This window comes from Eupeodes corollae, chromosome 3, assembly GCF_945859685.1.
Source record: "Eupeodes corollae chromosome 3, idEupCoro1.1, whole genome shotgun sequence".
NCBI classification, from domain to species: Eukaryota; Metazoa; Arthropoda; class Insecta; order Diptera; family Syrphidae; genus Eupeodes; species Eupeodes corollae.
The window spans coordinates 87,348,277-87,362,885 of NC_079149.1; the positions used below are offsets into that span (position 1 = coordinate 87,348,277).

The following is a 14,609-nucleotide window of genomic DNA, read 5'->3' on the forward strand; positions in this document are numbered from 1 at the left end:
TACTAAAATTTTGTGTTCCATGATAGTACTATTCAAATTAATATGCAAAGAAATCATTGAACCGATTCGTTCCTTTTTTAGACATAAAGGAATCAGCTGTTCAGGAAAATGAATTTCCGTTCCGAAAATAGAAAAATAAATTTTTAGAAAAAAATAAATGTGCAACTAAACTATGTGTGTGATTTCCGATCGATTGGTATATAATTTTCATTTCTAATCAAAAGAAAACACCGTCAAATATCGATTCAAAAATTTGTCCGGATCGATTTCAAGATAGCTATAACTGGCGCCTTATAGCTATCATCGATCCGGAAATTTTTTTGAATCGACATTTGACGCTGTTTCCCTTTGTTTGGAAGTGAAAATTTTACACCGAACCAAGGATTTTTTTTGAGAAAAAACAATTTTAGTTGCAGATTTATTTTTCTCTAAAAATGGAAATTCATTTTTCTAAACAGCTGATACTTATGTGTTCAAAAGTGAAACGAATCGTTCCACTGATTTGTGTTCCAATTTCACACAATTTCTGTCAGTAAAAATTTGTCGGTGGATTTCAATTAGGAAACATTTTTCAATGACAGACATTTTAAATTATAGCTATTAACGACCTGTAAAAAAATTCCACTGTTTGTTTTCTATGATGAAAACCAATTGGCGTTTTTCTTTTTTAGTTCAGAGTAGAGCTCGAACTGTCAAAAAATAATTGTGTTTCTTTTAGAGCTCTGATCGTTCAGAGCCGGGAAATAAAAAAAAATTATCGTCAAAACCATAAAAATGGTGGAAGAGGCTGGTCATTCTAGAAAAAAACTAATTGCTTATAGCATTTTTATGAATCAAATTTATTTCGGCGTCAAATGAACCAACGCTATGACTATTTTTTTTAATTAAATTGATTATAGACAAATTTGAACGCCTTCCAACTGACGACATTTCAAATCATGACAGTTTAGTGCTCAAGTTGTTGCATAATTAAATCCGAGTGCTCTGAACATACTCTGCTCAGAACTCTACTCTGTTCGCGCAGAACTATAGAAAAGAAAAACGCAACGCAGCTTATAGCTGGCGCCTTAAACTGTTGTTTTCTTTAGATCATAACATTTTGTTACTGTTGCTTTCATCAATAAACTTTTTAGGGGCCAGTTATAGCTACCATTGAAATCGATCCGAGAAAATTTTAGAATTGATATTTTTCTATGTTTCCATTCGATTAGAAATGAAAATTATATACTGATCGATCGGAAATCACCCAAAGAATTTTTTTTTTTTTTTTGAGGAAAAAAGTTTAGTTGTACATTTATTTTTTTTTTTTCTAAAAATTTGTTTTTGTATTTTCCGGACGGAAATTCATTTCCCTAAACAGCTAATACTTTTGTGCTCAAAAGTGAAACGAATAGTTCCACTGATTTGTGTTCCAATTTTACACAATTCCACTGACTCCACAATCAGATAAAATTTTTCAATGACAGAAATGTTTAATGATAGCTAAAAACAACCTGTCAAAAAAATTCCAATGTTTGTTTTCAATGATGAAAACCAACTAACCATCTTATTGCATCAATCTTTTGCTAAAAATAAATCTGTAACATGTTTAAAAACAAAAATTTTACTGATGAATTTTTCAGATAGCTATAACAGGCCGGCTCCTAAGCGTTGCTGCTGATCAGAATTGCTAATAATTAGTTTTCCAGGTGGGATTTGACACCGTTAAATTTTGTCTGTGAACCATTCAAAAGATCTTGTTCACGCCGATAATCTCCAAACTAAAGACGCATTGAGAACCAATATATCTCATAGTATGGTCGACACATGCAGGTGGCCATTTGAATGATATTGTTTTTACCCTTAAATGCAAAGTTCTAAATGTGCGAGTATATTGGACTCAAACTTGTATTGCTTTACTACCGAAACGGGAAAATGAATTAACCTATACATACTTTTTTTTTAATTATAAGTCATTTATTTTTTAATCACACAATTTACAAAACCTTTCCGAGGTTTCTTCAGCATCTTCTGTTCCTTTATAGAATTCTATGTACGATTTATAACCGCCATATTATATTTGCCCTTCAGTCACCTAGTAACTCATTTTATTTACGTATTCAAACAGCTTCAAATCAGACAAACGAATTAAAATAACCAATCAAAAATAATGTTAGAATCCTTGGAATCATCGGAAACCATCTTAGATGACGAAAGTTACGTCTATGTACGAGTAGCTTCAACAGTTCCTGACAATATTATAGAATTTAAGTAAGCATTTCTTTTTTGTGCTAAATTTCCTGACTTTTTCGAATAAAACTGATAACTCCTTTCACAGACATTCCTTTGGTTATGATTGCAAAAGGTTATTCAACTTGTGTCTAATCGATGACGATACTTTGGTGTTTGCATCAGGAAATTTATTGCATTACTATTCAATTTCAAAAAATCAATTATCCTTTCGAAGAACAATTTTTGGTTCTGGAGTTGGTTTTATAATTGTGAGGGCTCTTTTCATTTTTTGTGAGAACGTTTCAAAGAAAATATTGAATTTAATTTTATAGAAAAATAATAACCCGGACTACAAGAACCACCTGACGATTGCAGAAAATGGCACGGAATCCACTATTTTCATTTATGAGTATCCTGAACATGATATAGTGACGGAGTTAAAGGGCGGTGCAGTGCGTAATTTCACATGTGGCACCTACAACAATGCCGGTGACTTGCTTGCCTCCCAAGCTGGTTATCCAGATTATATGTTGACAATATGGAATTGGCAGACAAGTTCAATTGTCCTTCGGTCTATGGCATACCAAAATGATGTCCTTGATGTGGCATTCTCAGAATTTAATCCGATTTTACTGGCCTCATCGGGATTGAATCATGTGCAGTTTTGGAAAATGGCAAGAACTTTTACCGGTCTGAAACTAAAGAGCAATGTGGGGCGTTTTGGAAAAACGGATTCTTCTGATGTGTATGCAGTTTACATGCTGGCTGATGAGAAAGTAATTTCGGGTTGTGAATGGGGAAACATGCTCGTTTGGGAAGGTGGTTTGATAAAGGTTGAAGTGACAAGAAAGGCACGCCTTCCCTGCCACACGAAACCGATTACCAGGATAATTTGGATGGGAAACAATGAAGTTATGACTGTTGGCATGGACGGCTATGTTCGGATTTGGTTTTGGGAAACTGTTGAGTTAGCTGATCCACCAGAAGATGATCTATATGTCGAAATCGATCCGATTTTTGAGTTTCGAATAGGAGATCGGGACGAATCGTGTGAGTGTAGACACTTGGTGAAGTCCAAACCACTTGATGAAAAGGATTTTCAATATTATTCACAGGTGGGATATGCTAACATTCATATAAGTTTTTAAACTGATAATCTATGTAATAATAATTTTTCTACAAGAAATTTAGAATAACTCATTATTTAAGGAACGAGCCTTTTTATTTAGTATTTATTGATTTTAGATAATAATTTAGATAATTGTAAAAGGAAATTTTATTTCTTCTTACGGACAATTTCATGATAAAGATCTTAAATAAATTAAAAACTCAATATATATATTCTCGGTTTATCTTGGGAACTTGTTTCTCGAAATATGTATTCATTACTAGAGCATTTCTTCACGTCCATTTATATTGTTAGAGCTCGGTTTAAAATCATTTTTGAGTTCTAGGAATTTAATAGATCTCGGTTGAATGGAGTTGAGTTCTAACGTGTTTATTTTTATATTTTTTTAGCACCCACTAGTTACTTACTTACTTACTTTAGGTGGCACTACAGTCCTGTGGGAACTAGGGCCTCACCCAACAAACTTCTCCATCTAGTTCGGTCCCTAGCTAGATGTCTCCAGTTTCGCGCTCCAAGTTGGATGGGGTCACCTTCCACTTGTGCGCGCAACCTGATCCGCGGTCTTCCTCTACTGCGCTGTCCTGTGGGTGTGGATTCGAAGACTTTCCGGGCCGGTTTTCATGCGCTCTACGTGACCCAGCCATCTTAGTCGTTGGACTTTTACCCTTCTGGCTAAGTCTACGCCACTGTACAACCCGTACAGCTCGTCGTTCCATCTTCTCCTCCACTCCCCTTCGATGCATACGGGACTGCAGATCACACGAAGAACTTTTCTCTCGAACCGACCCAAAGTGCTTTCATCCGCTTTTGTCATATTCCATGCTTCTGCACCGTATAGCAGGACGGGGATGTTAAGGGTCTTAAATAGCAACACTTTGGTCCCTCGAGAGAGGACTTTACCACTCAATTGCTTTCTTAGTCCAAAGAAACAGCGGTTAGCAAGAGTCATTCTGCGTTTGATCTCAGCGCTGGTGTTGTTTTCTGCGTTTACAGCGGAGCCTAGGTAGACGAAGTCCTTGACTACCTCAAAGTTACGTCTGTCGATGGTGACGTCAGACCGATTTTAACGTACGGTGTGGCAGTATGGTGGACTGCTTTAGAGAAAGGTATAAACAGGGATTAGCTAAATAAAGTCCAACGTTCAGCTTGCCTATGTACAAGCGGATCGCTTCGCACGACCCCGTCTGCGGCACTGGACACCTTAATCTACCTAACACCTCTTGGCATAATAAGCAAACAAAAAGCTGCAAGCTCTGCTATTCGCCTCAAAGCTTCGTCGCAGTGGACTAACAACAACATTGGCCACTCCGTAATTCTTAGGTATTTAGAACCAATTCCAAAGCACACAGACACACAACTGCAAGTCGACAGAAATCTCAAGATTTCTAAGCCTCCCAGATCTTTCTGGGAAGAAAGGGCATTCCTGGAAGACGAGTGAATCCATTTTTACACAGATGAGTCAAAAACAAAAGAAGGGATTGGTGGAGGTGTGTTCTCTGAACGACTGAAATTAAGTCTCTCCTTCCGCCTTCCCAATCATTGTAGCGTGTTCCAGACGGAACTTTTAGCTATAAAAGAAGTCTTGTCTTAGGTCAAAGAAAACGTGATCTCAACACCAGATATCCGGATTTTCTCTGATAGACAGGCCGCTATCAAATCTCTGGACTCTGACTTTACAAACTCTATAACAGTCCATAACTGTCGATCATCTCTAATAGAGATGGCGCAACAGTTTAATATTCACCTTTGCTGGGTCCCGGGCCATAGAGACATTCCAGGTAACTGTAAGGCAGATGAACTCGCCAGGAACGATACAGTACAGCCCATCTTACCACGTTTGGCCCACACTTGCATACCAATCGCTACTTATAAACTGTTGCGTATTCTCAAATGACTTTTGCAGAAGCTGTATGGACGAGGAAGAGGAAGAAACGGTTCTTCGTCTTCTCTGCACATGCCCTGCTTCGGCTCGAAAACGCAAGAATTACCTAGGAGAATTCTTCTTTAACGATCTAAATCATATCGGTTTAATCAGCCTCTCGCGTTTCGTAAGGGACTCAAGCTGGTTCCATTGAGCTTAGGAGAAAGCCTCAAGATTCATGTGGTATCACAATGGACTATTAAACTGGCCTAAGTGTGTCCGCTTTCATCTTGGACAGCCACTATAACCTAACCTAACCTACGTCCTTTCTTGATGACAGGATGTACTTTGTTTTTTCCTCATTAACCGTTAAACCCATTTTTGGCACCTCTGCTTCAATACTCACATAAGCCCCATTGACATCACGCTGAGTTCTTCCGATTATGTCAATGTCATCAGCATATGCTAGTAATTGGACAGACTTGAAAAAAGTGACTCTAGTGTTGACGTGTGAGCTCTGCACTATTCTTTCCAGCACGATGTTAAAAAAAACGCATGACAGCACATCACCTTGTCTAAAATCTTTTTTGACATCGAAAGGTTCTGTTAAGTTGTTTCCAACCTTTATGGAGCAGCGTGAATTCTCCATGGTCATCCTGCACAAACGGACGAGATTCGCAGGGATGTCAAAACTATACATGGCTCTATACAGCTCCTCCTTGTAGTTGCTGTCATATAAGTCTTGAAATCGATGAAAAGATGGTGGGGTCGATTTTGAGTTCTTGCGTTTTTTCCAGGACCTGCCGTAAGTGTGAAAATTTGATCAACTGTGGACTTTCCTGGTCTGAAACCACACTGATAAGGACCTATCAGGTTGTTGACGATGGGCTTTAGACGTTGACATATTACGGCAAAGAAAATTTTATAGGCGATGTTAAGTAGACTGATTCTCTATAGTTGGTGCAATTTAGGGGGTCTCCTCTTTTCAGGATCGGGCAAATAATACTGAACTTCAATTCATCGGGCATGCTTTCTTCCAACCATATCTTACAGATAAGCCATCCGCTCCAGCGTCGGGACGGGATTATTGGCTTTCGTCGTCTATATCGAATGGGTCATCCTGCCTGACAGCGGAATTCAGTTCGTCGTCGCCGTTATACATTCGGCAGAAGTGGTCCTTCCATATCCTCAGCATTGACTGCGGTTCCCCTATTATGTTTCCACTTTCTTCTTAGCAGCCTTCGGTTCTAGGTTTATGTACCTGTGAATTTCGTTTCACCTGTTCATAAAACTTTCGAACTTCATTCCTGCTTTTAAACCTTTCAACATCTTCGACCACACGCTTCTCATGCCCTCTCTTTCTCCTTCAGAGAAGTCGGCGTTCCTCTCTCCTCTTCTGCTCATAGAACTCATGAGCAGCTCTCCTCCTTTTATGCAGCGCTGCTTTGCGTGCATGTTGTTTGGCTGCATTTGCCTGCTGACATTCCTCTTCAAACCAGGGGTTCTGTTGGTGGCTGCTTGAAACCCAGCACATCAGAGGCGGCTTCTTTGATTGCATTTTGGCAATGTTGCCACTGGTTTTCGATAAATTGTGTTGGCGGCAGAGAACTTCGAGAGATGTTACTTTAAACTCGGTTGGAAAAGGATTTGGTGATCTCTGGCGATTGTAGCCGTTCGACGTTGGACCTTCTCCCAGTCCCTGTTTTCCCTTGGGTTTGGAAACTCGAAGTGCTACCTTGGCTACAACGAGGTAGTGGTCCGAGTCGATGTTAGCTCCTCAGAAAGTTCGGACATCCATGATGCTGGAAGCGTGTCTGGCGTCGATCGCGAAACGGTCAATCTGGTTGACGGTAAATTGATCTGGAGAACTCCAAGTTAATTTGTGGATGTTGAGTTGTTGAAAACGCGTACTGGCTATCATGATGTTTCGCCGCCCCGCACCAAAATCTATGAGCCTGAATCGGTTGTCGGAAGTATTGTCGTGCAGGCTGTTTTTCCCGATTATTTCACCAAAGATGTCTTTCCTTCCTAGCTTGGCATTAAAATCGCCCAGGACAATTTTAATATCGTAACTAAGACACTGTTCATATCTTTTGTCTAAGAGCTCGAAAAACATATCTTTGGTGTTGTCATCTTTCTCTTCTGTGGGGGCGTGAGAGCATATCAGGCTAATGTTGCCGAATTTAGCCTTGATACGTATGGTCATGAGGCGCTCATTGATGCACCTATAGCTCAAGACTTCTTGCCCAAGTCTGGCTCCAATGACAAAGCCGCATCCAAATAAGCGCTGTTGTCACCATAGTCAATATCTCAGTTTTTAATCCTCTTTTTGAACGGCTCATCCCATCGTATTTCCTGGATGGCGGTGATGTCTGCTTTATAGCAGTCTAGGGCCTCCGCTTATTCTTCGGCCGCACGTAGTCTGTTAAGGTGCCTAACATTCCACGTGCATATCCGAAGTTCATTGTCCTTAATTTGTTTGCGTAGGTTGTCAACAGTAAAACCGTCCATATCCGAGGCTTGTTGGTGTTTCGCAACTATGAAGTTTTTACGTGGCAAGGAAGTAGAGGAACCTGGAGAGCCAGATCCTTAGTATAACTAAAAGGACGGGCAGCCGGATAAAATCGCTCCTTATAGGCCTGGTCATCTAATAAGTCGAAGAAGCCATATAAGGTGTTCACTAAGTAGTTCAACCTTACTGGAACTGTAGACGCCACCGTTGATTCCATCTCGGTAATTCCTCCGCTGCCGTCTGGATAAGGAGAGGTGCCTCAGTGGAAACACCTCTCCACCCCTCTCTCGTTTGCTGCCTCAACAACTTTCTACTGGGGTTAGAACCCAATCTCCAATTGAGGTACTAGGCACCCGATGCTCACCAAGGGGAGGTGAGAGTAGGAGTTGATAGACAGAGGTGGGTTTTGAGAAAAACCTGTGGACGCTCGTGTCGTCTTGAATGCACATGTCTACCATTTAAACATCACCCACGGTTTTTATGCCTCTCAATTCTAACTTTTCCAAACAGCTTTTACTTTCTCAAGAATCTTACTATTGCTGTACAAGCTATATTGGGCAGGTTCAGACAACAGACTTCATTTGCAGTCAACTGCATTCTTTGGCAACTGTAGTTAGTTTTTTAAGTGTCATAATATTCAAACTCAGAATTTTATTTCACAAACCTTTAGTTCATCGTACAAAAACTACCAACAAAATTATTGCCTTAAAAACATTCCTCAGGCAAGCAACAAGTCCATCACAATTTTTATTCCCCAATTTACTAGCAACCCTTTCTATAGAAACCATTAAAAATAAATAAAAATATATTGGGTAGCGCAACAGTCCGTTGAGAACTAGGGCCTAGTGACTTACGACTCTCGACCATTCCCGTGTACGAGTATTGTTGTCAGGGATGGATGAGACCTTCAGTTTTAAACCGAATACGAAAGGCTGATTTGAGAAAGCACTTTTCATGATAAGAATTACTCTTGGAGAATTTGTCAATTCCTCGCAAGAGATAGTACCTGTGAAAAAGACTAGATGGCATAGGCAGGGATCGAACCCAAGACCTCTAGGATGACAGTCTAAATAATCAACTATCATTTTGACGTAGGTTAACTTGACTTGGTAGTTAGGGAGATTTTTCTTAAATAACTTTCCAGTCCACTTTTAAATAAAGTTGCCGATAAGTTTTTAGCAGATGCTATAAATTTGACTTACTTTTTAGCGAGTACTGTTGTCAGGGATGAAGGGGACCTATAGTGCACAGGCAGGTATTGATCCCAGGACCTCTGGTTTGACAGCCTAAGACACTTATCACTATGCCACAGGTATATTGTATATCCATCCTTGCTGCCTTTCGAGATTATTGAAAAGCTGAGTAATACCCAGCTTAAGAAATATCTTCAGCAACGAATGCACTGAATACGACTTCAATAGCGTTTTATAAAGATATCATGCCCCTCCTATTATATTCTGGTGTACCCCAGGGCTCCATTTTGTCTTCGATTATCTTCCTGTATATTCATAATTGATCTTTTGTCTCCAAATTTTAATCCATTCAAATTTTACGTTACAGACAGTGCCTTTACCTTATCTCCTATGATATAAGTCTACAAAGCCGTTTAAAATGAGGCACACTTTGAACAAACTTACTCTTTTAGATCGAATGCAAAAAAGAACTTTATAACCAAAAATTTTACAATATTGGACACCTCTGAATTAAAATAATTTAAAAACTTTATACTGCAGGATGGCAATGGCGGGGTTTGGTTGTGTGATCTAAATACTGAAGCAACACCCAATTCACCAAAGAAACTTTTTTCTTGTCATGGAGGCAGAATTGTAGCGGCTCAAGCAAGTCCAGTTTCATCGTATATAGCGACTCTAGGAGCCGATGGAAAATTAAGTTTATACAACTATGAAACTGAGCAAATTTTGCTTGAGGAACACTTTAATGCACCCGGTAGGGATCTCATCTGGCTTGATACATCTGTAGATCCATCTGGAATGGTGTTATTAATTGGTTTTGAGGATGGTGTAGTTCGTCAAGTTGCCTTAGAATTGCCTGACTATAACATCGACGACAACAGCTTTACTTCAACGACTCGTTTGTATTTTATTAACGCCATCAAACCACACGCATCACCCATAACTTTCCTAGAAGTGTCTCCTAGTCGAGATATCCTTGTTTCAGGTGCAATGGATCAAACCATGTTTCTTTTTCATATAAAGAATAATGATTTAGAGTATGTGGACTTAATTCCATTGGGATTTATTGTGTTGGAAGGATCACCAACATGCCTTTATTGGAATAAAGAAAAGGTGCCAGTTTTTGTTTATTTTATACAAATTTTATTCTACATTTATGTATTTTTGCTAAGTCTTTGACGGCGATCATTGGATGTTTTACGGGAGAAGTATATGAGTGCGATTTTCCTTCACCGGAATCTATTGATGTTGTAAGGGTTCGACCAACTTGGCGTATAGAGCCTCTGGCAACGAAAATGGTCAAATTTAAGTCTCTTAAAAGCCGAATTCGAAGAGATATAGAAACAACCGCTCGATTAAGAAGAAAGGCAAAGAAACTTGCAGCAAAGAAGAAAGAATTGAAACGACTTATGGAAATCAATCCAGGCTTGGAGTTTGATGAAAGTGCCTTGGGTAAGTTCATAAGTCCATTAAATAAATGGAATAAATGAAATTACATAAATATTATTCTTAAGCTGATTCATCGGGGAGCGAGGATGAAGAAGCCCAGAAACCATTGCATATACCAGATCCTCCAAATCCTATATTGTGGCTAAGGTATACTGATAATGGAACAATTTGGCTATCGATGGCTGGTTACGATGCTGGTTATGTTTACGAAGTTAAATTTGGTGAAGAAGAACCTATTAGATGCACTATCATTCCCGAAGCTGATGATATAGAAATAAATTCCTATTTATTTATGTGAGTATGGCTTACGTTTAACTATTAAATTCTTCCATTTTATTTTAACAAACTAAAATTTTCGTAGAGATAAATATCTCATTTTTGGAATGAAAACGGGACAGATTCGGGTTAACGTAGTTAAAACTGATTTTCATGATTTATCGGACTTCTGGCTAATCAGCATGCATGACAACTTGAACGGTGTAATACCTCGTATCTTAACAAGCTATGACGGCAAATGGTTTTTCTCGATTGGCCACGATGGAAATATATTCTACTATAAATGGAATGGACCAGAGGTGAAAAGAGAATGTCAAGCACCTTGCTTATTTAAAAAACCCTCCAAAGTTTATAAAGATATTGAAGATAAAAATCAGTTGTCCTTGGAAGAAGTAAAAATTCAAGATAATCTAATCAAATTACGTGCTTTTGAAGATGAAGAACGCAGAAGGCTTGCGCCTAGTTTTCAGGTTATGCAGTTGCAGGTTTATTTTATAAGCAAAAAGAGTCAGCAATTTTTCCAAGAAAAATTAAATGCTGTGTTGGAGAGATTGAAGCATGATGTTCCTGGAGCTTGTCGTGATGCCCAAGAACTCTACAATATTATGTTTCATTCATTGGAATACATTCCATTTCAAGTATTTGGAATCACGTAAAATATTTATTACTTTCTTCAGTCATTAGTAATTTAACTATTCTATTATTTACAGAAATGATATTGCTGTTTCTGTGTTTCGATTACCAAAACTTTTGTTCACCGTTGATTCAAACAGGGAAGCTGATGCTGAAGAAGAAGAAGAAGAAGAGGAAGAAGAAGAAATGGAAGAAGAACAATCAAAGTAAGCGTTTCTTAAAAGTGACAATTTTGTTGCTAAAATATTTTTGTTTTAGATTGACTACCACTTCTCTAGAATCTGTAACCACTTTACCTGGTTCTAAACTATCTGAACCTTCCTTAGCCAGTATAATTTACGATTTTCCGGAGAAGGTTCTTCTAAAATTTTACATCAGGATTTTAGAATTTTTCGCATTACTCAAACAAATCAAGGATGAAGAAATTGAACGGCTTCTAGAAATGTATGGAGATGAACTTGATGACGAAGAGCAGTCATTTACTAGTTTTGAAGCTGAACTATTGGAAAAGGAAGATGAAAATGAAGATGAGAATGAAGAAGGGGAAGAAGAAGAAGAAGAAGAGGAAACCTCACTAATAGAACAAGCTAATGATTTTTTGAAAAATTCTATAAAGGAAAATGTTGAAGTCAAAAACTTAGAAATAAACATTATCAAAGAGATTCTTTACAATTTGAAGTCGGACTTCAATAATAAAGTAATCTGCCTTAAAAAAAATAAATCTAGTCTCTATAGGAAATATCAAAAACTTCAAGAAGAAATATTAGCCGCCGGAGACAATGTATCATTGATTGAATTACGTGAAATTGTGCTTTATAATGAATACCCGGAAGAAGTTTTCAAAGAACCCTTCATAGCTTTGAGATCTTTTGAGTCTATATTGTGGGAGAAACCAATGAAGATAAAATTGCACGAAACATTTGCTGAAGAAGAAGAAATTGAGTCAGTTAATAATGACGAAATTGAAGAATACCAAGATGAAGAGAACGAAGAGGAAATTAACTTACAGAACGAATCAAGCGAAGAATGGTCCATGGAACTGGACAATCTTATCGGAAAAGTAAACGAAAAAATCAACTCTTTTGATGAAGAATTACAAAAAGTTGCATCCGATCGCGTACGGTTTGAAGTTGAAATCAAGTATTTAGAATATCTAGAAGAAATGTCTCTCCAAGAGTTGGTAATTCTTCAAAATTCGGTAGTAACAGAAAAAAGCTTAGTGGAGCGAGATGAAGCAGCAAAAACTGCAAGAAATGAAATAAGTTCAAAAATCAAGAAACTTAATAATGAAATTGATGCAATGACTAAAAGCTTTAGTTTGCTAAAAGACGATATAAAAAGGGTACAGGTTGAGTTTAACGAAGCCATAAAGGGAAATAAATTTTTCAAGTTTTTAAAACGAATATTCGAGAAGAAATATAAGCCTCCTAAGGAACAAAAACCTGATGATGGTAAGTTTTAACTTTATTTTCTTTAAAGTCATACTCAACTTATAATTCCCACCAACAGAAACCGAATCTTCAACTGAAGATTCAACCACAGATGACGATGATGCTGGAAGTGGTGATTCAGGGAATATGACAGTCATACGTCTTGATGAATCACATTGTCCCAATGGCTGTGACCGTAAGCTTTATGATCTATCCTTTGAGCTAAGAGATGAGCGACACTCTCTGGAGCAGAAAATACACGATGGGTATAAATCAAACGAAACAAAAAGAAAGGAAATCGAAGAACTAAATCGAAGGGTTCCCAGTGCTGATGAGCTTTGTATAACAGAACGCTCAAATTTGTTAGCTTTTAGAGTAAGAACAGTCACATATAAAACCTATCTATGAATTTATAACAAAACTTAAATTATCACGTCTTTAGCGACAAAAAGATGAACAACTTCATGCGGTAGAAACCGAACTTATCTACAGCATTGAAGGATTTGGATTAAATATTCCACAATTTGAGAAGGACTCTGAAGAACTCGATAAATACCTGGAAGATCAACTCAAATCAAAAAAGGTTTTGCACTGAGAGAAGTTATGAACAATTCAAAACTCTTTTATTTTATTTTATCCAGAAAGAACTTTGTCAACTCAAAGAAGAGTTACAGCGTCCAATTGATGTTTACACTGAAAAGATGAGAATTCTACTTCAATTGCTTGTTGAACGTGATCAACTTCGGCGAAAGAAACCTTCAATCATTCAGGTTTCTGAGGTCGAAGAAGTGATTGTAAGTTTGAAATATTGTAAATTCTCCTTGAACTCATTTATATTTTCTTGAACAATTTAGTCTGTTGTGTCTGTGATCAAACCACCAACACCTCCACCACCTTTTGACTTTGAAGCCTACGCTTCGGAAAAGATTATGAAACTTGTTCAACATTTCTTTTTCCGATACCTTTCAAAACACATCTCTGAAGCTTACATGCGAAAATATATTCCAAAAGTTGCAAGATGCTTAGGTAATATCGGAAGAAACTTTACATGTGAGCTGGCTGATAACATTGTTGGGGTGATAATTGAAAACTTACAGAGAATTGTTCCTAAAAAGTACCTCATCCATGCATCACTTGACGATATTCGGAGTCTTTTCAAAGATATCGTCGCCGTTTTTGAGCTCGACCCTGTCGAGATTAATCCAACAGCAGTGATTAACGAATCAATTGAGAAAGTTATAAAAGCATATTCGAAAATAAAATGTACAAACAGAACTCAACGAATTATTTTGGAAATAAGTCAAATTCTGATTGAAGAACTACCAATGGATGATTTTCGAAATCCGGATACAGTTCGAATTCTGGCAAAATTCCTTGCTAGAGAGTCGGTTATTATTCCTAATTGTTTAAATGTCGAAATGTTGGTGGAACAAGTGGTAATGTATGCTAAAGAGCATATGCTTAGTGCTGTAACGGTGAAGATTATACGAAAATACGCCGAAGATCTTCTGAAGGAACTGCTTCAGCGGAAGGTTGAAGAAGTGCGTTTGGTTAAGCCGAAGGAGAAGAGTTGTAAAGATTTGCGCAGGAAGAAAAGATTTTAGAATTGTAGCTTTGGAAAAAGAATTTAATAAAAATGTTGGATCGATGTTGTTTCTTAGCTATTTTAATAACCTTCTGTTACTTTTTAAAATTAGCTCAACTATTGCTTTCGTATGCCGGACAAAAGATTATAAAGGGTGATTTTTTTAAGGTTAGGATTTTCATGCATTAGTATTTGACAGATCACGCGGGATTTTAGACATGGTGTCAAAGAAAAAGATGCTCAGTATGCTTTGACATTTCATCATGAATAGACTTACTAACGAGCAACGCTTGCAAATTTCAGTGAATGGGCCCAAGAAAAGTTGGCAGA

General features: G+C 37.8%; 1 protein-coding gene across 1 annotated transcript; it reads left to right on the top strand.

The window, feature by feature from the left end:
- The first annotated feature begins 2,114 nt into the window (after positions 1–2,114).
- Positions 2,115–14,334, top strand: LOC129952558 (cilia- and flagella-associated protein 44). Its single transcript, XM_056065192.1, has 13 exons — positions 2,115–2,250; positions 2,318–2,480; positions 2,544–3,326; positions 9,447–10,019; positions 10,079–10,358; positions 10,421–10,649; positions 10,717–11,283; positions 11,342–11,470; positions 11,523–12,715; positions 12,774–13,069; positions 13,137–13,277; positions 13,336–13,488; positions 13,549–14,334. Exons 1-13 carry the CDS (start codon positions 2,150–2,152, stop codon positions 14,296–14,298), a joined length of 5,358 nt encoding a protein of 1,785 aa, XP_055921167.1. The 5' UTR covers positions 2,115–2,149; the 3' UTR covers positions 14,299–14,334.
- The last annotated feature ends 275 nt before the right edge of the window (positions 14,335–14,609 follow it).

Excerpts from the sequence above, each read along its gene's own strand:
- LOC129952558 (XM_056065192.1), top strand. The coding sequence starts at position 2,150 with ATGTTAGAATCCTTGGAATCATCGGAAACCATCTTAGATGACGAAAGT. Across the intron at positions 2,251-2,317 it reads GACAATATTATAGAATTTAA|ACATTCCTTTGGTTATGATT; the intron begins GTAAGCATTTCT and ends CTCCTTTCACAG. Across the intron at positions 13,278-13,335 it reads ATCAACTCAAATCAAAAAAG|AAAGAACTTTGTCAACTCAA; the intron begins GTTTTGCACTGA and ends TATTTTATCCAG.